At 52.5% G+C, this 26,366-nt stretch overlaps 1 protein-coding gene across 5 annotated transcripts in view; it reads left to right on the top strand.

The window, feature by feature from the left end:
- LOC139746257 (integrin alpha-PS2-like) overlaps positions 1-26,366 on the top strand; it is a 243,685-nt gene that overhangs the window by 155,227 nt on the left and 62,092 nt on the right. For all 5 annotated transcript variants that reach the window (XR_011712120.1, XM_071657283.1, XM_071657282.1 and 2 more), the window contains exon 5: positions 20,188-20,249. Coding sequence is in view for 4 of the 5 variants with exons in the window: in XM_071657283.1 (XP_071513384.1) it covers positions 20,188-20,249 (62 nt within the window). In the remaining variant the exon portion in view is untranslated. The remainder of the gene's footprint in view (positions 1-20,187; positions 20,250-26,366) is intronic.

The raw sequence follows: 26,366 nt of genomic DNA, 5'->3' as shown, positions 1-26,366 counted from the left end.
ATGACCCATTGGCACGACACGCTTGTTGTCTGCCTCACGGCTCTGACCTTACTTGACCTGACGTATGCTTGACGATGGTTTAGGAGGTCTTCTACTCCCACAGCTGGGGTCTGGGACCTTACTTTACCTTACGATGGTTTGGGAGGTCTTCTACCCCCAGAGCTGGGGTCTGGGACCTTACCTTACCTTACCTTACGATGGTTTGGAAGGTTTTCTACTCCCACAGCTGGGGTCTGGGACCTTACCTTACCTTACGGATACCTTACAATGGTTTGGAAGGTTTTCTACTCCCACAGCTGGGGTCTGGGACCTTACCTTACCTTACCTTACCTTACGATGGTTTGGAAGGTTTTCTACTCCCACAGCTGAGGTCTGGGACCTTACCTTACCTTACCTTACGGATACCTTACGATGGTTTGGAAGGTCTTCTACCCCCACAGCACCGTAGAGACTTACAGCTCTTTCAACAACAGAAGACAACTAGATAAGTCTGTCCTCATTGAACATAACATTACCTTCTCCCGTGGTTAGCTAGATTATCCAAAATGGTCACTTACCAGACTCAAGCGTTCAGAAAACTGGCCCTAATGCCACGGTACCTGTGATGTCAAATCGACTTGCTTTCTAGTGCATTCTAAAGCGCCGAAATGCGCGGGATTCGACCCGGGAAAATGGGCTTCATGGTGCGTCCCATCAGCCGTTGGAATTACGCTTGGCCACCAGTTTGAAGATGCGCGGGAAGATAGTGCAATAAAATCTCCTTTTAATGGCGGGATTCCCGGGTAAGGGCGCATGTAAATGAGCCCATGAGAATATTGTCCCAGCGGGGAGGTCCTTGGGGATGTACGGGGTTGGGGGGGGGGGGGGCGTGTTCGTGTTGTTGTTCTTCTAGCGTCAGAGCTTCGTCTTTCCTCCTTTGGAATTTAGGGTGTTATTACGATAAGGGGTCGTGGCGTCGTGGATGGCAACGTACACAGGTCGTGGTGGAGGTAGGCTGTGGGTCACGGACGGGCAGGTCAGGTCAGATTCCTCAGGAGCGAGTCACGGACGAGGTGGATCGTGTCCTTGTGGTCCTGAGACCTAATTACACTGTATGATTAAGACAAAAAATATATAAAAAGTGGGAAATAGTCGTAAAAAAATGGAATATAGTATGAATAATGTGAAGGACTATGTGTGTGTGTGTGTGTGTGTGTGTGTGTGTGTGTGTGTGAGACGTGGGTGTAGCACGTCCACCGTACGTCTGTTTGAAACTCCCTCTCTTGGGACGGTCCCAGGTGGGTGCCCCCATCTCCCTCCCTTTCCTGCCACCTAGCGACCGAGGCTGATACTATCGCTGCCCGACGGCCGACGTTATCTGCTGATGATGCGTCGCCCATTGTCTCTGTCCAGGACAGTCTGCCCCAGATGGCCGGGGGGTTAGCGGAGGGTTGTTGAGGTGGGGAGAGTGAGGTTGATGAGCGGGGAGAGGGTAGGATAGCAGGAAAGGACGAGTCCCTCTGAATTTTTCGGGTAGTCGATGGGGCGGGGGGGGGGTTGCAGTTCCATCCGCTAACTCCTCCTCCGGCGGAGGGAAGCCTCGCGCGCAGGAGGAGGAGTCGATCTCCATTCTGTAGAAGGCCCGCGGGTCAGGTCGCTGACGGCCTTGTAAACAGTTGCCTCAGCGAGCCTGATGGGGAGGTGTGGAGGCTGTCGGGATCAGTGTGGATGTGGCCAGGAATGTTGATGGCTGTGCTCTGAGACCTGCCTCCCTCCCTCCCTCCCTCCAGCAGGGCGGCGCGCCGTGCCCTCCCTCCGTCGGCGACGTCGTCAAGTATTCCACCCCCTCCCCCCCCCCAAAAGAAAAAGGATGGGGGGGAGGAAGGTACAAGGATTAGAGGGATGGCTGAGGAAGGGGGTCTAAAAGGACTGATGCTCTCTCTCTCTCTCTCTCTCTCTCTCTCTCTCTCTCTCTCTCTCTCTCTCTCTCTCTCTCTCTCTCTCTCTCTCTCACACACACACACACACACAATTCTATTAGGGTGATTACCGCCGTATCCAGATTATCGTTAACCCCAAAACGAAGGTCGTCTGACGTGGGTGTACCGTGGGCGTGGGTGGAGACGACGACCCGCCACCCCCCGCCCACGTAAACGACCACCCTCGCCGGTGGGCGTCGCCGCCCCACTGTGTCATGTGACGCGTGACAGCCACCCACTGTCCGTGTCACGCGCCCCTGTCATCAGCGGCTGGTTTTAGTGGATACACCGTCACGCCCGCACATCACCCTGTCACACGCCCACGCCTCCACCCGCAGCCCCGTCGACCCCCCCCACCCCTCCCCAAGCAGTTAGGTGGACTAAATTGGTCTACGATGCGAGCAACAAGCGTCTTCCTTCTGATTAATAGAAGCGGACCAGGGGGGGGGGGGGTTCCTAGAAGACTCTCTCTCTCTCTCTCTCTCTCTCTCTCTCTCTCTCTCTCTCTCTCTCTCTCTCTCTCTCTCTCTCTCAGGGTAGTAATATTCGCCATTTCCAGGTGGCTCCACTTGGCCTGGAGTGTCAGTGTGTAGGTGGTGGGGGATCGTCGGTGTGCTGATGGGGTGTTGCATTGGCGTCAGTGGGTAGTTGATGTAGTGGGAATGTCGTGTAGGTGGTGTGGCGGAGGTAGAGGGTAGGTGGGTGGAGCGTTAGTGGTAGAGGAGTTGGTCGGTGGTATGCGTCAGGGTTTAGATTGTAAGTGGGTGGTATTCGTGTAGTGGTGAGGGTAGGTGGGTGGTACGCGTCACGTGTGGAATGTAGGTGGGTGGGGGCCATCGTTAATTTGAGGTAGTTGAAGTCATGATGCAGGTGGGTGATCTCTTGCGTCAGTGGGAAGGTGACGTTGACGCTCAAACACGACGGTACGACCCTTGAGCACGACGGTACGACCCTTGAGCACGACGGTACGACCCTTGACCCTTGAGCACGACGGTACGACCCTTGAGCACGACGGTACGATTCATGAGCCCGACGGTACGACCCTTGAGCACGACGGTACGAACCCTTAGACATAATGGCCTGGGCCTTTGACCTGACCCTTAAAGGTCATGTAAGAAAGACCCAGGCCATCGTACGCGAGGATCGCACCGTCGTACTCAAGGATCGTAACCCCCCCCCCCCACCCTCCACTCGCTCTACCACACTTCACCACCACCACAGTCAGCCACACACCTCAGCCTGCCACAAAGACACGATGACCCCCCTCACTCCCCCAACAGTTAGGCGTCCATGCGCTAACAGTGGTCGTCGGGTTGAAGGAGAGACGCCAGACAAGAGGCCATGATTTCCTTTGATTCGTTGTAGATGTATCATGTCCTCCTCGCTCACGCTGTGATCTATATTTTCCGCCTCCCAGTACTTGTGGCTCACGGCAGAGACATCACGGACAAATAGCCCTCATAAGTCGTCACACAGATGGAGGGCCTCGGGAGACCCTGTGGTTGAAGACGATGGTACATTACATACATGGCGGCCGTCGAAGCTACTTATTTCTATTGTTTTTTTCCTCTCGCGTGTGGAGCGTACGGTATGTGTGTGTGTGGTGAGCGGACATGTGGTTGTGGTTGGCGAGGCGGTGTTGTGGCGGCCTACGGAAGTGCCCTGTAGGGAGAGGTATGGCCCACAGTCACCCCACATTTGCAGGCCTTTCCCAGCCCGGACAACGTGCGCAGCTCCGTCCACGTCGCGTTCATGTCACCGATGAAATTTAGGTGAAAAACAAAAAGGTAAACCTAGGACTCCTTTCTCTCAGGTCTCAGGGATGAAAAACGGATTCCCAGTAGCCGTTTCTCGCCGCTAGGGGCGTTGTCGGGAGGCCCAGGGTGATGGTTGGACTGTAATTGGTCGTTTGGATCGTAGCCAAGGTCCGCTTCAAAAAGGTTATTGGTTTGGTGTGGTTGGTCAGGCGTCCACGGCGGGTGTGTGTGTGTGTGTGTGTGTGTGTGTGTGTGGTATCCCGACCATCTGTGGTCTGGACTACGTGTGATGGGACCTGGTTGTGGGGTCCCTCCCGCTGGAGGTATTGCTCTCTCTCTGTCTCACTAGTATACTTCCCATCATCTCTGTCTCACCAGTATACTTCCCATCATCTCTGTCTCACCAGTATACTTCCCATCATCTCTGTCTCACCAGTATACTTCCCATCATCTCTGTCTCACCAGTATACTTCCCATCATCTGTTTCCCATCATTTCAGTCCCTATGACAATCGGCTTTGAGACTGGTTCGTGGTTGGTTGGGTTAGGTTAGGTTAGGTGTGGTTAGGTTAGGTTAGGTGTGGTAAGGTTAGGTTAGGTTAGGTTAGGTTAGGTTAGGTGTGGTAAGGTTAGGTTAGGTTAGGTTAGGTGTGGTTAGGTTAGGTTAGGTGTGGTAAGGTTAGGTTAGGTTAGGTTAGGTTAGGTTAGGTTAGGTGTGGTAAGGTTAGGTTAGGTTAGGTTAGGTGTGGTTAGGTTAGGTTAGGTTAGGTGTGGTAAGGTTAGGTTAGGTTAGGTTAGGTGTGGTAAGGTTAGGTTAGGTTAGGTTAGGTTAGGTGTGGTGTGGTAAGGTTAGGTTAGGTTAGGTTAGGTGTGGTAAGGTTAGGTTAGGTTAGGTTAGGTGTGGTAAGGTTAGGTTAGGTGTGGTAAGGTTAGGTTAGGTTAGGTTAGGTTAGGTTAGGTTAGGTTAGGTGTGGTAAGGTTAGGTTAGGTTAGGTTAGGTGTGGTTAGGTTAGGTTAGGTTAGGTGTGGTAAGGTTAGGTTAGGTTAGGTTAGGTGTGGTAAGGTTAGGTTAGGTTAGGTTAGGTGTGGTGTGGTAAGGTTAGGTTAGGTTAGGTTAGGTGTGGTAAGGTTAGGTTAGGTTAGGTTAGGTGTGGTTAGGTTAGGTTAGGTTAGGTGTGGTAAGGTTAGGTTAGGTTAGGTTAGGTGTGGTAAGGTTAGGTTAGGTTAGGTTAGGTGTGGTTAGGTTAGGTTAGGTGTGGTAAGGTTAGGTTAGGTTAGGTTAGGTGTGGTTAGGTTAGGTTAGGTTAGGTTAGGTTAGGTGTGGTAAGGTTAGGTTAGGTGTGGTTAGGTTAGGTTAGGTGTGGTTAGGTTAGGTTAGGTTAGGTGTGGTAAGGTTAGGTTAGGTGTGGTTAGGTTAGGTTAGGTTAGGTTAGGTGTGGTTAGGTTAGGTTAGGTGTGGTTAGGTATGGTTAGGTGTTATATATTTTTCTCCCCCAGATATCCTCTGCGGTCATTGGCCAAGATGGTTGACAGTCGCTACCTAATTTATCGGAGAGAGAGAGAGAGAGAGAGAGAGAGAGAGAGAGAGAGAGAGAGAGAGAGAGAGAGAGAGAGAGGATAGAATTCATTATTTACCTTAAGAAGTAGAGTGAGGTACTATATGAAACGACCCTCCCTCCCTCCCTCCCTCCCTCCCTCCCACACAACAAACACGCCAGCATGGCTATGTCTCCCCTGTTTTGGCTGGCGGGTTGGTCGCTGGCCGCTAATGACTCTGGCGTCACTCCTGGAATAAAAAACCACACCGAGACCACACCGAGGAGAGGACAAACGCCCACTGGGGCGAGCCTCGCCCCCGTCTGGCTTACATGTATGGGAAAGATGGTGTCTGGTGGCCGTCCAGTATGGTGTTATGGTAGATATTATTAGGGCCATTCACGCCCACACGGGCCCTCGGTAACCCCCCCCCCTCCCCTCCCTCCTCCCTCAGACTGTCCAAATATTCAGTTGCTCTGATGCACCGAATCTAATTTCGGAGCGTCGCTTTTTTTTCTCTCACTCTAAACCCTCCTACTTCCCACCCCCCATCGCTCGGTACACAGGTTTCAGCTGGGTTGAGAGAGAGAGAGGGAGAGAGAGAGAGAGGAATATATGATATCGCTCGACCATATGCAGGCCATACAGGGTTGAACAGGGAGGGAGAACTGTTTCGGTGATTCAAACGCAACGAACAAATGAACCACAGAGATTCAAACCGTAAAGTGAACCCTACAGAAAGCTTCAGCCAATGGGCTGCACACTTGAGAGTTACAGTGAAACGCTTTTTTTTTTTTTTTTCATTATTTGAGAACGACAGGGGAATGAACCGCACAGTTGGACCATCAGATGTGGACCGCAGGGAAGAACCAGCGAATTGAACCAGTCTCATTTGATATGGGCCGAACCCTGTCGACGGAACCGTAGAAATTCTCTCTCTCTCTCTCTCTCTCTCTCTCTCTCTCTCTCTCTCTCTCTCTCTCTCTCTCTCTCTCTCTCTCTCTCGAGCAGCGGAGGATTGGGGCAGTACCACAACCATCCATCACTCGCCACCCACCCACCACCATCACCTCCTGGGTGATGGGGCTGCAGGTGCCACCATACATCATCATCCCCGTACCATCCCCGTAACATCTCGTCTGGCCTCGTGCCATGGTGAGTCACACCCTTAACCTCCCCCCCCCCCACACCCCCACACACCCCCCCCTTCACCCTCTCGAGATTCGTGGCGAGACTTTTCGAAGCCCCCGGGGCGAAGACCAAGGGGGGGGGGGGGGGGCCTTGACTAAAGACCCTGACACCATCTGGTTTCGTAATCTCTTCCTGAAGGTTTGCGGCGAAGACCATCGGCGAAGACCTGATGTCAGGAGCACTGGACTTATCCATATCTTTGGCGTTCGTCGCGAAGACCATGACCCGAGACCCGGTCTCGAAACCACTGGGTTTTGATACCCGGTTTTTAAAATCCCTGTGTTAAGATCGAAGGCCCAAGGCCCTCCCACTGATACCCAGAGCCGAGGGCCTCATCCAGATACCCAGAGCCCAGGGCCTCATCCAGATACCCAGAGCCCAGGCCCTCATCCAGATACCCAGAGCCCAGGCCCTCATCCAGATACCCAGAGCCCAGGCCCTTATCCAGATACCCAGAGCCCAGGCCCTCATCCAGATACCCAGAGCCGAGGGCCTCATCCAGATACCCAGAGCCCAGGCCCTCATCCAGATACCGCTGGGTGTTGAGCCTCACCTGGCGTAAAGGACCAGTGGAATTTCTCTCGTGAGACCCACGTCGGCCTCGACCGGCCGGCCGGCAAGAGCTGTTCCTTGAGGGCCTCTCATCCGGAAGGCTGAGGAGGAGGTAGAGGAGGTGGAGGAGGAGGAGGAGTTCCGCTCCGAGGACCAGCTTCGAAGACTCGATCTTGACGGTCTGTTGCTCGTGGCTGCTGAGCCACTTCTAATAACTTGATCACGAGGCTTTACTTTCCTTCTACACACAAGACTCCTTCGTTTCTGAGTTACTTCGTTGGTGTCTCGAGACCGGATGGCCTCGCGAGACCCCGGAGGAGTCGACGGGCCTGACACGTCCAGAGGCCACGGTAGCGAGGTGGTCCCCCCCCCCCCCACCCCCCGCGGACGCCAATAATAACTTCACGAGGCAACGTGTGGCAACTCCTGTTTACCCACAGTTGGCCCAAGCTGTTCTTCTCGTCTCTCGTGACGTCGTACTCCCGTCCCTCAGGCGTTGCCAGCAGGTCTTCTGGCCTCGTTTAGGGCGCGAGAAGGCAGCTTAGGGCGTGCAGAGTGGCGCCGGGGGTCGTGGGAGAGGCATGGATGGGCGAAGCTGTACCCGACTCCAGGGTGATGAGAAGGGGGGAGTGTAGGGGGTCAGGGGGACGACCCATGGGGGACCTAAGGGTGGTGGAATATGGTCAGGAGACCACCTCCCCCCCCCCCCCAGTTAAAGGGGGGAAGGGAGAGGGGGTGGGTTTATGTAACACAGGGTTTTATGGCTTTTCGACCTTGTTATCTTTCATCCAGCCACCTCGAACACCTTCCTTCATGGCGTTGTGATCTCTCTCTCTCTCTCTCTCTCTCTCTCTCTCTCTCTCTCTCTCTCTCTCTCTCTCTCTCATCATGGCGTGCATTTTAATATATATTATATATTTTTCCCCCGGTGAGGTCTGGGGTAAGTTTAAATGGCCGAGCCATCACTTGTAGGGGAGTCATGAAGAGGGATGAGTGACCAGACTGTAATTATACACACTACATGATGGCAGCATCTGTCTTCACCCACCCTCCCTCATCCTAACTTAACCCTTACATCCGGCTCACTGTCTTCACCCTAGTGTGTGTCTGACGTCACCCATGGCTCACTGTCTTCACCCTAGTGTGTGTCTGACGTCACCCATGGCTCACTGTCTTCACCCTAGTGTGTGTGTCTGACGTCACCCATGGCTCACTGTCTTCACCCTGGATAGGACCACCTTCAGCACGTCCTGACCTGGTCAGTATTCGTCCAGTGACCTCGTTTCACATGACCTTCCCATGTGTGTCCCTTAGGACGAAAACACGTTCATTATGCGGGCAATTACGGCTGTCGGGGCAATAACCTCTGTCCCGTCCATCCGTACATGTTATGGTTGTGGTTGTGAGAGCAAGGTGGCTGTCAGGTTCATACGTCACAACACTTGTGATTTCATAACTTCAGTTGTGGCGGCGCGCGACACCGGGAGGTGTGGTTATGCACTCACAACGTCGGGTTGTGTGTGAATACAACACCCAGGGTGGACCCACCACGGTGAGTCTTGCTTTGACCCATAACCTCCAGGGGAGGAACAGTAAACAAACCCCCCCACACACACACACACACACACCCCTCATCTCCGACGGACGTTTCACATGTTTGAGAGAGAGAGAGAGAGAGAGAGAGAGAGAGAGAGAGAGAGAGAGAGAGAGAGAGAGAGAGTACCTCCTAAGTACCGGGGTGTCGGCTTCAGCGAAGTCTTGTCATCATCACAAGTGAATGCGTTTGAAAGCTAACCATCTCGTACACACACACACACACACACACACACACACACACACACACACACACACACACACACACACACACACACACACACACACACACACACACACACACAACTGCGGTATAACTCTTGTTCGTCACTTAAAACGTCTTTCGTTGTACAACTCCTCCTCTCTTGATCGTGTACAACGTGCATGCTTCCCAGCATCGAGAGAACAGAATGCCATCATGAGAGCCACAGGTTTTTAGCGTGAGAGTTTTGTATAAACCACGTAAAACTAAAGGTTTGGATCTGGGTTTAATGATCCCAGCGTTGGTCCTGGAACGTAGTATATAAGTCAAGTTTTGTCAACCAGTGTTTTCCAGTCGTCCTGATTTCCCTTCCAGGAACTTTATTTCAGCACGCGCGTGTTCCCTGGACCCGCCTCTCCATGTTGAATGACTTCTTATTCCTTCAGGCTCTGCTGGCCTGTGTGTGTGTGTGTGTGTGTGTGTGTGTGTGTGTGTGTGCGCGTCTTGCTCAATTCACAGGGGTCAGGACGGCTATTGGCGAAACATCTCTCTCTCTCTCTCTCTCTCTCTCTCTCTCTCTCTCTCTCTCTCTCTCTCTCTCTCTCTCTCTCTCTCTCTCTCTCTCTCTCTCTAAGGGCTGGGTCAAAGGTCAGGCCGCCATAGTCCAGTTTCAAGCCGCGTGTGTAAACACTGTTCATCCAGTCAGCTTAAAGATGGTGTACTGTACTTTATTGTACTGTACTGTACTGTGCTGTACACTCTGGTGGTACACCAGACTTACACTTGGTGGCGGGTGGCTCAGTGGCCAGAACAGTCGACCTGCAGTGCTCGAGGACGTGAGTTCGATTGTAGTGGTATAGCATGCACGGGTCAGCTCGGAGGGAGAGGAGGGAGGTGGGCGCCTTTGGCACACTTCATCGGTGTTGCGCGCCTCAGGTTCTGCCCCAAGTGGGACGCTGGAGAGGATGGAGGGTCGTCACCACGTCGTGCACGACGAGAGAGAGAGAGAGAGAGAGAGAGAGAGAGAGAGAGAGAGTCACCTCGGAATGCGACACATAATTACAAAATCCCCTTAAAAGGAGCGGGTGCCCGCCTTCCGGGTCCAAACCCCAGCCTTTCCCTCCCCCCCACATTTTTAACTTGTGGCCTGAATGCTTTCCACCCTGAGATTGCTCTCTCTCTCTCTCTCTCTCTCTCTCTCTCTCTCTCTCTCTCTCTCTCTCTCTCTCTCTCTCTCTCTCTCTCTCTCTCTCTTTCTCTCTCTCTCTCTCCCCCCTGTTGTTGCCAGAGGCCGCCGCGTGTGCTGCCGCTACGCTGGCAGCAAATTTTTGCATAGGTCACCTGGAGGAGGAGGTCCCTCCTAACTCCATCTTCTTCGAGGGGAAAAGAACCGTCTTGGGTCACGTTTTCTGTTGGGTCGGGGGGGAGGGGGAGGGGGGCGAGTCTCTTCGAGGACTCAGGGGGAGGTGTGGGGGGGGTGAGGTTGTTGACCACTTTAAAAAGCTGGTCGTGAGGGCTGTTCGAACGCCTCTTTAAGAGACCCACTCACTCCCTCGTTTTCTAAACCCGAGCTGGCTGTGTGGCCGAGCGGGGCCAGGCTGGCCCCGAGGGGTTTAATTCCGGGGTCGTTACGAAGGGCATGATATCGGTAGTCGTAAGTGGCCGCTACGTCATTGTGATTCCAGCCTTCGTCTCTCACTTGGTCGGTAATTTGAGTAATTAAGGCCTGTAATTGGCTGTCGAACCACCCGGGTATGTAAGTGTCTCCTCGTATTGTTTGCAGATGGATTTCCCGACCGTTGTGGTGGTCAGTGGAACCTGGGATGTGGATGGTGGTGGTGTTGGTGGAACAGAGTTGTAAACCCATGATGATGGGTTCAGTGTTGTGTGGGAAGTAGACCTCGTTAGACCCTTACGATGGTTGGGTGTGTGTGTGTGTGTGTGTGTGTGTGTGTGTGTGTGGAGGGGGGGTTCGACAGAACCACCATCATCATCTCGTCGGGAATTAACCCCCCCCCCCACCCCCAAGATGACATTAACGATCCTGGCCATAGTTTGAACAGATGTCGCGGTAGTTAGCTCCTAAACAACCCCCCCCCCCCACCCATACAGCGATAGCCTTCATTCCCTCGTGCGCAGTTGAGAAAGTTTACCGCCTCTGTTCAGGTGGTGATTGGATGGTTTCTCCCAGTCTCGCCAGGGGTCGCGGTTCGTGCCATGACCCGTCGTTAGGGAGAGGGGTCACGGTGCTTGATTGATAGTACGTGTGTTGCCGGAGGAGAGAGAGAGAGAGAGAGAGAGAGAGAGAGAGAGAGAGAGAGAGAGAGAGAGAGGGGACGATAATGTTGTGTTGCAGTGTTGCGCATGGCTGAGTGTTGTTCGCTTGTGTTGCCCAGGATCTTGCCCGGATCACTAGTTCGGAGCCGTTATCATCAGTCTCGCTCCGCTGGTCGCGCCCTAACCTCCTGAGCACGACGGAACGACCCCTGGGGTACGACGGTACGACCAGCGACCGACCCGACCTCCTCCCCCATAGTGTGTGACGGTACGACAACTGACATGTGTTTTGTGACGACTCCAGAGCACGACGCGTACGACCCTTGGGTATGACGGCGTGATCTCTGAACACGACTGGACGACCCCTGGGTGAGACAACCTGGCCATCTGGTCTGTCCCTGTAGAGATCAGGTTAAAAGACCTTTGCCATTACATCCAGGGGTCGTACCGTCGTGCTCAAGGGTCGTACCGTCGTGTTCAAGGGTCGTACCGTCGTGTTCAAGGGTCGTACCGTCGTGTTCAAGGATCGCACCGTCGTGTTCAAGGGTCGAACCGTCGTGTTCAAGGGTCGTACCGTCGTGTTCAAGGGTCGCACCGTCGTGCTAAAGGATCGCACCGTCGTACTCAAACAAGCGGTTAACCATCTGTCTGGGCCGGGGCGCGCCTTGTTCCGGTTGGACTGATCGGCTGTCTGGCCTCTCCCGGGGGCGTCTCCATTCTGTCTGTAGCCCCGTGTGAGTTATCTCTCTCTCTCTCTCTCTCTCTCTCTCTCTCTCTCTCTCTCTCTCTCTCTCTCTCTCTCTCTCTCTCTTCCCGGGCCCCGAGGTAGACTAGGGCCGTATTAACATGTTAACGAACCCGGGTCATTAGCAGAGCTAATAGCTCACCATCTGTGCGTGCGTCTCTCTCTCTCTCTCTCTCTCTCTCTCTCTCTCTCTCTCTCTCTCTCTCTCTCTCTCTCTCTCTCTCTCTCTCTCGTACCTCCCCACACACCGTGAGCTGCTGCTGCATGATTAACAATGCTAATTACCTCGAATCACTTTGCCGTTGAGTGTTTATGTGCGTGAATGATTTTTTTTTTTACTCACGTCTACATGATGTGATCATCTCCCATACCACGAATGGCAGTGTCTCCCTCATCACGAATGGCAGTGTCTCCCATACCACGAATGGCAGTGTCTCCCATACCACGAATGGCAGTGTCTACCATACCACGAATGGCAGTCTCCCATACCACGAATGGCAGTGTCTCCCATACCACGAATGGCAGTGTCTACCATACCACGAATGGCAGTCTCCCATACCACGAATGGCAGTGTCTCCCATACCACGAATGGCAGTGTCTCCCTCATCACGAATGGCAGTGTCTCCCATACCACGAATGGCAGTGTCTCCCATACCACGAATGGCAGTGTCTCCCATACCACGAATGGCAGTGTCTCCCATACCACGAATGGCAGTGTCTACCATACCACGAATGGCAGTCTCCCATACCACGAATGGCAGTGTCTCCCATACCACGAATGGCAGTGTCTCCCATACCACGAATGGCAGTGTCTACCATACCACGAATGGCAGTGTCTCCCATACCACGAATGGCAGTGTCTACCATACCACGAATGGCAGTCTCCCATACCACGAATGGCAGTGTCTCCCATACCACGAATGGCAGTGTCTCCCATACCACGAATGGCAGTGTCTCCCATACCACGAATGGCAGTGTCTACCATACCACGAATGGCAGTGTCTCCCTCATCACGAATGGCAGTGTCTCCCATACCACGAATGGCAGTGTCTCCCATACCACGAATGGCAGTGTCTCCCATACCACGAATGGCAGTGTCTCCCTCATCACGAATGGCAGTGTCTCCCATACCACGAATGGCAGTGTCTCCCATACCACGAATGGCAGTGTCTCCCATACCACGAATGGCAGTGTCTCCCATACCACGAATGGCAGTGTCTCCCATACCACGAATGGCAGTGTCTCTCGTAACAGTGATGGGGTTGACGTGGCACGGTTCGAACCCAGTCATCACAATGGCCGTAGATCATGGACCGCGTGCCTATTATGCAAGCTGGAAGGGCCTCTTAACCTGAGGTTAATTTCTCCGTTACCTTCTGCTGCAGGCAGGTCCTCGGCCCTGTCGGTGGCGTCCATACTTCAGGAAGGAGGAAGGGGTTGTAGGGGAAGAGAGGGGTGGAAGAATGTGGGTTATGGGGGAACCAGGATGTGGGAATGTATGGAGAGGTTCCTCACACTCATGAGACGGGTGTGGGAGGGTCCTGTCACATGAGATGGGTGAGGGAAAGGTCGACTTCTCAGGTAGTGTTGATGGGAGGGAGTGAGTCTGTGTGGTGGGAGAGAGAGAGAGAGAGAGAGAGAGAGAGAGAGAGAGAGAGAGAGAGAGAGAGAGAGAGAGAGAGAGAGAGAGAGAGAGAGAGAGCTGGTTGATGGAGTAAACCGTGTAGGTAGATGGAGTGGTAGATGTGTGGAAGAGGGGCGTCAGATAGGATGGAATATGGAGATGGAGGAGGGACGAGGGGGGGAAAGTCGGGAAGCTACGTATCTAGAAGGATAATTATGATGGAGGTGAGAGCTAATGGGAGGGAATCGGGAGGGAGGGTCAGTGCATAGTGATAGCAGGATGGGGTCACGTAAGGTCACAAGGGGATGGGTGTCTCACGAGACGTCACACCCTCCACACATCCCCAGTCGTAATCATTATCTTCCACCGAAGGTTTCTCTCTCATCTCGCCGTATGTTAGACGAAGCTGAATATTTTTGGATATACCTTGAATGATTGTGTTTTGTGTGGTTCATATACCCGTATTGTAGGTTTGTTGACACCCGAGGGTCGTTACGAAGTGCTTTTGGGTCGTAACGTTATGCTTATGGGTCGTACCGTCGTACTCATCGGTTTAAGAAGGCTTCAATCAAGAGTGTGTAGGGGGAAGCAGTGAACCCCGTGTCTGAGATTCGCTCGTCAGTTAATATGAACAAAATAGTTCACGACGGGATTCGAAGCCTCCCGAAGCCTCTCAGTGAAGCGATATGTGAAACAGCTGTCTCTCACGTAGTATGGCACCCTTTTTTTTTATTCAAGGTTTCGAAGTTAAGTGATGTGTTTCAGATAAGACCTCAGTGCTTCTGTTCGCTGGAGCTTCGAAACGTTCGAGTCGGCTTTGTTTCTCACGGTGTGAGGGTTCGGGATCGTTAATGGTAGGGTCCCAAATGGCAGTCCTTCCCACAGGCGAGACAGCGTAGATGAGGCCATCTACCTGAAGTAGATGGCAGTAGATAGCGCGGAGATGAGGCCATCTACCTGAAGTAGATGGCAGTAGAGATAGAAGGAAGAGAAGTCCATGCGCGTTGTTTTATATGATGTATTCGTTTATGTCTGAAATGTATGAGTTTTCTGTGACCCGGGAAATCAGTCGACCTCACACACACGCTTCTTGACTCCCAAGTCTCTCTCTCTCTCTCTCTCTCTCTCTCTCTCTCTCTCTCTCTCTCTCTCTCTCTCTCTCTCTCTCTCTCTTAAAACTATCTCGAAATGTGTGAGAGAGAGAGAGGGGGGGCACGCACACACACAGCATCGCAAACCCTTAAAATTGGTGTTTCGTTTCCCGTGTCTTTCGCTGCGTGTCGCGTGGTGGTCAGGGACCGGGAACCGTGTCATGTCCCGCCCTGGGGGCCTGTGACAGCCCGGGGAGGGTCAGAGGTCACATACCCGTCGTGACCATCTCCTCCTGGGGTCACAGACAGAGACACAGACACACACACACACGCACACACGGTAACTTCCAAGAACTACTAGAAACCAAGCGAACCGCTCAGCCCACGAGCGAATCCCACTAACACGGTGTTGAATAGTATTGCTCTCGAGGATTGGATTACATACATTACGCCACTTATTGTTTCACGATTTGGAAAGAAAATTACATTAAATTTTCGTTTAGAATTAAACTTTATTTTTGATTTTTAATTTTTCTATATTTTCTAGATATAATGGTGTTCATGCACACTCATCATCAAGAACATGTCTCAGAACATAATGTTATTTTTTTATGGTTTGTATGCATGTGTGTGTGTGTGTGTGTGTGTGTGTGTGTGTGTGTCGTCAGCCGCGTCGGGAGATTCCCGTTTTCTGCGGGAGGGTTGAAGAGCTTACATAACGCACGTTTTCTCTTGGCACCTGACAATAGACGTCCAGTTTCGCTGTGTGTGTGTGTGTGTGTGTGTGTGTGTGTGTTGTGTGTGTGTGTGTGTGTATTATGTAATGGTAGAGCGTGTTGACGGAGTAAGTCATAACGCAAATGTGAAAGTTTGCAATGAGAGAGAGAGAGAGAGAGAGAGAGTTCAAAAGTCCATATAGGTCTCCTCGCTAACTTATCTCCCCGCAGATTTCTATTCTCCCCCTCCCCCCCCCGTAAATATATAATTACAGGAAAGCGTTTCCCTGGCTCACGAAACTGTTCACGAAACGATGCGTACACTTCACGATCGCTATCTCACGAAAAAGAATAAAAAAAAAAAAAAAAGGAAAATGGCCAAGATAAACGTTTAGATTTTTTATAGATTTTTATCGGCGCTGGTAAGGGTGAGGTGGGTGGGGGGTGGGGGTGGGGGGGGTGTGAGATAAAAGATAAGATCTGCCGTCGTATGGAAGGTGTTGTGTGGGTCATTACATTCAGTCTGGCATTATTTTTTTTTTTTTTTACCGTTTTTCTCCTCACCAGAACATGGCTGAGGGTTCCTTGAACTGAAGAAAAAAAAAATGCCCTTCACTTTAACTTGCAGTTTTGTGGTGTTTTTCTCTTGGTAATATAAACTTCCATGATAACCTTAACATACGGAACAGTTTTTTTCTTTTTTCTTCCTTTCTCTTCCACCCTGACTACGATTTTTTTTGGGGGGTGTGAGATATTGATTAGGGGTCATTAAGGGCTGTAATGACCCCAGAGAGATGGTGGGTCACGCGCCGTATGTCTTCTCCCCCCCCCCCCCCCCCTCCCCCTACTAGCACATCCCCCAGGGGCTCCGTGAACTGCCTGCCCGTTTGTGGGGTGCCGCTGCCGAGCGGAGGACCACACAACACTTACCTGACCTGACCTGACCTGTGATCGACGTACCATGACCGAGGGAGACCTACCATACTCCCCAGCATCACCCACGCTCTGTACTCCCCAGCATCACCCACACTCTACCATGTAATCTCCCACGAGGTGTGATTAGGTGCCGTAGGTTGTCTTGCTTCTCATAGCGCCGCCCGTCTGGCGTACCACACCCCCAGTGCCGTGTGTGTAGGGAGGGAGGGAGGGAGGGTTGTGGCCAGTGGACACCCCAGAATTGAGTCTTTCATCCCCTCATTCTTTTTTTTTTCTCCCCTCCCCACCTCTCCTCCCCTCACACACACACACACACACACACACACACAAGGTTCGTGAATCAGTTAGGTAGTGCTAATTTGCATGAATAGTCATGAGAATAACTTAAGTCCCCCCCCGCCCCCCCCACTTGCGGGGAACAAGTCATCATGTAAGGGGCCGGCATAACTTGGCCAGAGCTAAGCACGGGAACTTACTTAGAAGGTCCGGTGTAACTTGTCTCGAATGACGTAACTCGTCCCTGGGTGACGTAGCTTGTCCTGGGTGACGTAACTTGTCCCTGAGTGACGTAGCTTGTCCTGAGTGACGTAACTTGTCCTGAGTGACGTAGCTTGTCCTGGGTGACGTAACTTGTCCTGAGTGACGTAGCTTGTCCTGAGTGATGTAACTTGTCCTGAGTGACGTAGCTTGTCCTGAGTGATGTAACTTGTCCTGAGTGACGTAGCTTGTCCTGAGTGACGTAACTTGTCCTGAGTGACGTACGTGCTTACGTTCGTCTCTTGAGGGAGACGTCACCAGGTCACGTGAGTAGATTCCCACGCAGAGCATGACGGGGGGGGGGATGTGTGGGGCTGTCAGGCAGAGGGGAGAGAGAGAGAGAGAGAGAGAGAGTTAAAGTGTTTATGTGTGCGTGCGCTTTGTGTGTGTGTGTGTGTGTGTGTGTGTGTACAGTACATGGGAGGGAGTTCTACACTCGTGAGGCCACATCTCTTGAACTCTCTCTTCTGTCATGCAATTTTTTAAGACTCGTGCATGCCGTCAGCATTCACAGTTTCTTATTCAACTCCTGCGTTCATCATCATCATCATCTCTCACGCCACACAAAAGTCACTTCTTTTCCATCATTTCGTAATGTTCGCTGCTTATTTTTGTGTTGTAGTTTGCAGTTGTTGTGCATCTGTGTCCTTGGAGGGAATTGTTCACTGTTGACATCATTACACTGGTTTAGGAAAAAGAAAAAACTGAGGTTGTTGATCAAGTCACCCCTTACTCTTTGAGGTTGTTGATCAAGTCACCCCTTACTCTTTGAGGTTGTTGATCAAGTCACCCCTTACTCTTTTTCACAGTGAGCATATTTATTGTGGCCGTTGACCTCTCTCTGAAATTCAGCCCTTTCGCTCTGGTGTCATCTTCCTTGCCCTCTCCTCTGGACCTTCTGTAGCAGTTCTTTATGACCTGAGGTGACCTGAGAAATATCATCAGGTCTTGTTCTAATACAGGATGATGTAAACTGTTTGCTTGAGTACTTCCTCGTCTGTGGACTGGATCGCTGATCTGACATTTGCCGGCAGACTGTTGTGTTTCCCTCACGATTCTCCTGACGTGGAGCCCCGGCAACAGACCGGATACACAGTGTCCACACCCACGTCACCTCCCTACACATTCCTGCAGTTTACTCCCAGCTGGACAGTGTTTCCTGCTGGCCGCTTCATCCACCATGTCCCATCCTCATTCCTCCTGCCTTTACGTGGGTTTGAATTTCGTCAACCAGTGGATGATAACCCAACGTTTGCAGTTTGTCGAGGTCCCCTTGTAAGTCGATGCAATCCTTATCATTCTCTCCTTCCCTTCGGGACCTCGCTATCAGTCGCGGACGTACATAGATAGGTACGAGTTGAGTCGTTTCCGGAAGCCATTCACACAGCTCGAGGAAGGGCAGTGGACCCAGGACTGTACCTTGCGGCAAACCCCCTCTGGCGACGCCAACACAATTCGAGAAGGCTCCTCTGACACGCGTCCTGTATTCCCATCCTTTCTGAATCTCCTGTACCAGCCTCTCCCCTGTGTGGGTACAGTGCACAACGCAGTCTGGCAGCCAGCGAACAAAACCGTCCAATCTTTTGTCTAAAACGAAGCTCACTATCTCACAGCAGACGAAAAGGTGTTACGCATGATCTCTTTCCTCGTGTGTGTGTGTGTGTGTGTGTGTGTGTGTGTGTGTGTGTGTGTGTGTGTGTGTGTCTGGACGAGGCACAACTGGTGCGGTTCGAACCCTACATTATAATGCAAGAGGAGAAATTAACATGAACCAGACATCAGTTAAAAGCGGCTATTACCGAGCTGAAATACACAGGAGTTTGACCCTTTTGACCTCTTGTGTTCTAACCCCCCCTCCACCTCCAGGTCTACGTATGGAAACTGTAAGCCATTTATTCCTTCACGTGCACGGAGGGGAAAGAAAAAAGTGAATGATAACCGTGAATGAACAATGAAGGAGTTTTCGTGGTAAGGAGCGCGAAAGAAAGAGGATCACTCTTCTTTCTTCTCTTCTCTTCTGTTGTTATTTCATCCGCTCTCCTCGTCCTTGCTTCCCGTTTTCTCCTCGCCTCCTCCCTCATGAGAGACGTTCATGATCGCGGAGACCGGGTGGGGGCGCTGTGGCACAGTGGCTCATCTGTCAAGCGTAACAGCCACGCACACACATTCAAAGCCTTGTTCGAACCCTTCCTCCTCCTCCTCCTCCTCCCTCCCTCACCCCGTCACCTCCTGATAACTTGCCTCACCTTGTGTTCAGCTCCCCCACCCGCCCTCTGAGCGTGTCATGAGACATGGATGAGGTTTAGTACAGCTCGACACCGCTCGAGTGTTCGCTGATATACGCCGTTAACAAGATAATGGAAATCACAAGCACCGACGGACGGTGGTTTTCGAGATACCCGCGATCGAAGCTGCCGTACTGAATCACTCCTGACTCGGTCCTCAGAGATGTAGGGTTCGGTGCGGCTTCGGTCAGACGCGACCGGGACTCGATCAACTCCTGACTCGGTCCTCAGAGACGGAGGGTTCGGTACGGCTTCGGTCAGACGCGTACCGGGACTCGAGGCGTCCCCTTTAGTGCTTCGATCCGCGACTATGGGTAACATAAGATCCGGAGGTCTTCTCGCGGAGGCCGAGCCACACCAGCGGGACGGTGTGTGTGTGTGTGTGTGTCTGTGTGTGTGCTTCGTTAGCGTTGCCGTCAGGGGGGAACTGCCGTCTTGATGGTCTTCACTGGGGTAGGTCGACTCACAGTTTGGCGTGACCAGTGCCTGGTAGCGAGACGAGACGGAAATCTCTCTCTCTCTCTCTCTCTCTCTCTCTCTCTCTCTCTCTCTCTCTCTCTCTCTCCTCTCCTTCCTCATGGGCAAGTCGTCGTCAGCGGAGAAGGGCCATGGTTGCAAGAAAGAGGAGGACAAATGGGAAGGGGGATAAAAAAAAATTGACACTGGAGGTTGAGAGGTGATTGGAGAAGGTTAAGTGAACTGTTTATCAAAAGGCCGCCGCTCCCGCTAAACAGTAAGGGCGTCGCAGAGATAAGAGTGACATAGGAGTCAAGTGCTCTCAGATTAGGGGAGGTGTTGTCCGCAGGCGATAACAGAGGCCAGAGAAATTGACAAGAGAGAGAGAGAGAGAGAGAGAGAGAGAGAGAGAGAGAGAGAGAGAGAGAGAGAGAGGTGCGAGTCGTGAAGATGGGTTGTACGCAGGCATTGCAGAAGCCTTGGGCGGTGTGGGCGTATCGTCATGGGACACACATGTTCTGTCAACACCCACATATTGACCCAGTTGCCGTTTTCGTTTAACGGGAAATTCGGAAGAATTGGCGTATGATAGGATTCAGTAAACCCTGAGAATAGTCGTGGTCATTCCTGTAGTTTTTACATCTGTCGATATCCGACTACTTATTTCTGTTTATGTACTAAATGTATATACTTTATGTACTAAATGTATATACTTTTTTTCCCCTTCCACAGGACAATGGGGGTACCATCGCCAGGGGTCTTGCCAAGCGGGATTCGACGCCGTGATTACACAGGTGAGTAACCTTTCTGCTTCCTCATGTCCAGCTGGAGATGTGATGATGTTGTGAATGTCTGAGGCTGAACACCGGGTGTGAAGGGTTGAACAGTCCCCTGAACACCCTTGAACATTGGTGGGAGGGGTTCAGCAGCCCTGTGAACGGGTGACTGGATTCTTTGGGTCGACTGTAACACAGACCACATATGACTGTATGTAACACAGACCACATATGATTGTATGTAACACAGACCACATATGACTGTATGTAACACAGACCACATATGACTGGCTGTGCGTCTGCCGACGGACTCCCTTGACCGGGTCGGGTTGGAGGCTTGTGAGTGGCTAAATGGCTCAGGGGAGATGGTACCCTCGTCTGTGGCCTTAGTCCCCTCGTCTGTGGCATCAGTACCCTCGTCTGTGGCCTTAGTCCCCTCGTCTGTGGCCTTAGTACCCTCGTCTGTGACATCAGTACCCTCGTCTGTGGCATCAGTACCCTCGTCTGTGGCATCAGTACCCTCGTCTGTGGCCTTAGTACCCTCGTCTGTGGCATCCGTACCCTCTTCGATGGCATCAGTACCCTCGTCTGTGGCATCGGTACCCTCGTCTGTGGCATCGGTACCCTTGTCTGTGCCCCCGTGCGTTTTATGACGTCTTGACGAAGTTAGGCCCTCTGGTACCTCTGCAGGAGCAGTGACCCGTGGCAGACTCAAGTCTTCTGGTTCCACCTGCAGGAGTAAATGACCCCCATGCCGACCTCAGGTCCTCTGGTACCACCTGCAGGAGTCATGACCCCTGGCGATCTGAGGTCCTTCTGGTTTCTCCTGAAGGCAGGGAATCCTGTCTCCCTGTAGGTAGGTATGTACCTCCTGGGCAGTACCCCCTTTCTCTCGTGGCTGGCCAGGGGCCTCGTCGGAGCCCGCGCTCACTCGCCTCGATCACCGCCGTGGTTCATTTCGGATGGTTCTTCAATGGCTCCTCTGGGTGGTTCTTCGACGGACCTTTCGGACGGTTCCCCATCCTTCCTTCCGGGGCGGGGGAGGTGTTCTCTAGCGGTCCTTGTTGCCATTCTCAGGGGATCGATTGTTGATGGATTTCGTGTGTTTGCTTGAGAGTCCGGCCGCCGCCCAGCGCATATCGGAAAGTTATCAAGATCTATTCTAAGCGTGTCCTGAGCCTGTGTTTGTGTGGAGGGGCGCCGTGTGTGTGTGTGTGGTGTGATGGTGAATGGCGGTGTTGTGGGCATGTTGTAGCAGCGCTGGCCTTGCGCAAGACGCAGTCCTGACGCCAGTCTCTTAACAGCCCCCACTACTCCCTCTCTCTCCCTTCTTCCTCCCCGGACAGTTCAGCTCTCACCCCAGGACCTCTCTCTCCCCTGGCGCTCTCACTCATTCTCTCACTTCACACTCCCCCCGTTACATCACCTTGCGTTCCTCGTGGGCTCCCTGGGGCCTCACTCCCCATAATCGTCTTCTCTCCCCAGCAGTCTGGTCATTCTCCCCACGATTCACCCTATCCGCCCTTCACCCGACACCCTTCTTGCCGTACTCCCTCCACACCCTAGGAGTATTCCACCCTTACCAGCCCTCACACCGATCCCTACCCAGACCTCACCCTTCCCCCTACCCAAGCCTCACCCTTCCCCCTACCCAGGCCTCATCCTTCCCCCTACCCAAGCCTCACTCTTCCCCTACCCAAGCCTCACCCTTCCCCCTACCCAGGCCTCATCCTTCCCCCTACCCAAGCCTCACCCTTCCCCCTACCCAAGCCTCACCCTTCCCCCTACCCAGGCCTCATCCTTCCCCCTACCCAAGCCTCACCCTTCCCCCTACCCAGGCCTCACCCTTCCCCCTGCCCAGGCCTCATCCTTCCCCCTACCCAGGCCTCGTCCTTCCCCCTACCCAATCTTCACCCTTCTCCCTGCCCAGGCCTCACCCTGGCCGGGCCCGTGGCTACAGGAGGAATGTCAAGGCTGCGCACAGATAAGGCTCAGTAGTTTTATTGAAGGTGTCACCCTGCATCATCATCTCCTCCCTTACCCCCTCCTCCCTGGCACAGCCCGCCTCCAACTCCCGTCTCCCACGTGTTACTGAGGTTACACTCGAGCCGACTGCTGAGGCTGACCTGGGAGGTTGGCCTCCTCCCTCCCGTGAGGTTGATGTTAACCCGCCATACTGATGGAGAGGTTGATGGTGATGGTGATGGATGGACTTCATCAGTGGTAGATGTGCCTATGTGCGTACACACCCACAGCAAACGCCTGTGTCACACCCACAGCAAACGCCTGTGTACACACCCACTGCAAACGCCTGTGTACACACCCACAGCAAACGCCTGTGTACACACCCACAGCAAACGCCTGTGTACACACCCACAGCAAACGCCTGTGTACACACCCACAGCAAACGCCTGTGTACACACCCACTGCAAACGCCTGTATACGCACCCACTGCAAACACCTGTATACGCACCCACTGCAACAAAAAAAAAATGATCTGTCTTGTATTTTATTGTTGAGAGCATTTGTGATTTACGTGTTGATGTGGTAAATGAATTGGAGTTTACTACAGGTAAGAGGAGGAAAATGTCCTCGTAAAAGATTATAAAGTTTAATTGGAACAGGAGCGCAGTTTGAGCACCTGAAGGACAGTAATCAAAGAGTTGATAGAACAGAGAACATTAGATAGTAATTAAAAAGGTTATCGGAATGAGTCTTATATTGAGTGGGTCACCCCTGACATGGAACCATTAAAGAATTTATCTTGCGTTATCTTTGATTTTTATTATGTGTTATGATGGACCTCGAGCAATATTTGATGATAACTGTACTTGTGGATCACAACTTCATAACACTCGATGATTGGGTGTGGAATTGTTATCACAGAACTTGGTAACGGTACGATGAGAGCTGTGCAGTGTTATCACAGAACTTGGTAACGGTACGATGAGAGCTGTGCAGTGTTATCACAGAACTTGGTAACGGTACGATGAGAGCTGTGCAGTGTTATCACAGAACTTGGTAACGGTACGATGAGAGCTGTGCAGTGTTATCACAGAACTTGGTAACGGTACGATGAGAGCTGTGCAGTGTTATCACAGAACGTCATAACGATCCAAGAGGGATGGACTGTCGTTATCCTACACACTTGACACCGCCAGTATAACAGGGTCAAAGGTCAAGTGCTGTTGAATTAGTTGTGGCTTGTTGTGGATGCAACGCGTGTCTGATTTATGATGTGTGTGTGTGTGGGGTTAGTTTTTTTTTTTTTTTTTGCTTAAAGAAAAAGAAGGAAGAAAAGAAAATGGGACGTGAGATTGAGAGGGAAAATGGGAAAGCTGAGTTGGGTTGGTGGGGTGTTTGTCTGGGGTTGGAGAGAATATTGTGTGTGTGGGGGCGGGGGGGGGGGTGAAGGTGAGGTGTGTGGCGGGGTTGTGGTTGGAGGGATGGGGGTGTGTGGGTTGAGCCATATGAGAGGTTCAGTCATCATCCCTTAACCTCAACAGAACTCCTCAGAGGATCACGTGACCACACCAGGGACGATCATGTGGGCAATGAATACCATCAAATACATTACCACACACACACACACACACACACACACACACGGGCTGCCTGGCGCAAATCCATCTCTCCGCTGACGGCCACAGTTCGCCACTTACCGTTAGTTCCACAAATTGTGTTCAGATTGGCGTAACGTGGGACTGTACACACACACACACACCCACACATACCCATGTGTCCCTCCCTGGTGATGGTATCCGCACACACACACACACACACGCTCTCGTGATGTGTAACCTGAACGTATGTTGGGACTCAAGGTAAACTGTGATACCCTTGTGTTGAATTAGGTCTTGTGAAAGTCTATACCGTAGAACACTGCTACGTCTGTTGTAGTGGACTGTGTGTGTGTGTGTGTGTGTGTGTGTATCGGTAGCTGCCACACTTTGATACAACTGCTGTATAAGTCACGTGACCCAGAAGTGTAATTTGGTCATGGCATAGTTGTGTCTTGCTATGTCTTACCCACGTAATTTTGTAGTTCACGGTACGGTTCTTCTGTGGTGGGAACTGTATGGTATCACACACACACACACACACACACACCCGTGTTTCATAATACATCCGCTGTACCCACTGTAAGATTCAGCATTACAGTAGCCATAGAATACCCTCCTCCTCCTCCTCCTCCTCCTCCTCCTCCCTGTTGTTGCCAGTGTCTGCGCGTCATCCCTCGCTCCTCCTCAGCTTAAACGAACTCACCCTCGACCGACCGATTGAGTAAGTGGCTGGCTGTCCCTCGGGCTCCTTTACGATGACGCCCCAGTTGTGGGTGTGTGTGTGTCAACCCCACCTGGTCGCACGCGGAGGACCTGCTGTCAGGTAGGTTCCACGCAACACCATCACCCGTCGCTATTGATCTGGTCTTCTTTTCCACGACGAGAAGCCGTCCAGACGGACTCCACCTTAGTCCAACAACAGCAGAGAGAGAGAGAGAGAGAGAGAGAGAGAGAGAGAGAGGAGGGGGGATCAGAAGGACGACAATCTCTCACAAACAAGCCAACAGCGCAGGACGGCTGTTTGGCAGTCGACTCGCCCTAGACAACAAGTATACCACTCCGGTGCCTCACGTCCTGGTGAAGCCTTGTGAATCAAGACTCGAGCCGCCCTTGGGGCACCTCCTCCGTCAGTAGAACCCGCAACGTGGTAGGTGTCCCAGTGGTGCCTCCTCACCACCGACGCCCGCCTGCGGCAGGGCTCCCGCGTGGAACATCTCCCTCCGTCTCAAGCAACCAGCTGTAAGGACAAGCAGAGGGACCATCTGCCACGCCTCCGGCACTCCTGCATCCCACGCACACACCGGCAGCCTACGCGATGCGCGCCGCCCCCGCTATCCTACAGCGACCCACTGCTTCACCTCCTGCGCCTTGGCCAGCACCGAGGGACTCCTGGCGGGACTACCTCCCAATCTACTTACTCACTCCACCACCACCTCCTCCTTCACCATCCTGCTCCTCCAGTACTTCACTGTACCTGGGTTATGTCTCACCTTGTGTACCTCATCAAGTAAAGCACTGTTGTTGTTGTTGTTGTTGTTGTTGTTAAACATGTTTTTGTGTCCCTGCTAATTACCCCCTGCCAGATCACCGTAAAAGCGACCGCTAAAGCAGATAATGGTATGGTTGTTCGGGGCAGATAATGGCGTGCCTCTTCAGGGCAGATGACGTTGTTCGTGTTCAGGGATAATGATCTGCTTCTTCCAGGGAGGTAATGACGTGTCTGTACTTATTTGTTCATGTTTGATTCGTCTCGACAGCAGCGTTAATGAGAGAAATTACACACGCACACGGCGAAGTTGGCCAACAGAGGCCCTTGTCTTGGCCAGGGGGAGGCAGAGCGAAGCTGGCCAACCAGGGGTCCTTGCTGCTCTCTTGGCCCAGGGAAGGCCGAGCGACACCGGCCCTCCTCGGCCACCTGAGATCGGGTCTTTCTGGAACCCCCTCCTCAGTAGCTCGACGGAGAGAGAGATATGTGAAGTGAGAGGGAAATATGTGGATGGCTTATATGAGTCCAATGATGCATCCTAGAACTAAGAGGGTTATGGATGGATGTGTGGCTGCCATGTCGTGTTCTCAACACTTGGTGACGAATGAGAGAGAGAGAGAGAGAGAGAGAGAGAGAGAGAGAGAGAGAGAGAGAGAGAGAGAGAGTCTGCTCTGATGGTTGAAGACAGTGGCAGCAGCAGCAGCATCACGGAGCCCGTGGTGCGAAGGATACACAAGTAACAAGATAATAACCGGGAGAGAGATTAGCGCGAACGAACGCACGAATAAATTGCCACGGAGACCAGAAGGTTCCGGGGGCATGACTGAGGAAGTGGCATAGTAGATGAAGCGGACCAGACCCCGTCTTGACTGTGGACACAGACGATGACCACTTCGTACACCCCGTTTGATATAGAGTCGCTGTTCCGCTCCTTCATTGCCCCTTCGAGTCTTGCGCTGCCTCCTCGATGGTCGAGAATCCTGTTATCTTCAAGTGTGGTGGTGGTCCTCTTCCGCTGCCGCCACACTGGACCATCCTCCATGGTCCGTGTGGCCATCATTTTGAGGTCTGTGTTGGGTCGCAACA

Source organism: Panulirus ornatus, chromosome 64, assembly GCF_036320965.1.
Source record: "Panulirus ornatus isolate Po-2019 chromosome 64, ASM3632096v1, whole genome shotgun sequence".
Taxonomy (NCBI): Eukaryota; Metazoa; Arthropoda; class Malacostraca; order Decapoda; family Palinuridae; genus Panulirus; species Panulirus ornatus.
Note: the sequence above shows the minus strand (reverse complement) of the source record. Positions and strands in the feature narration are given on the sequence as shown.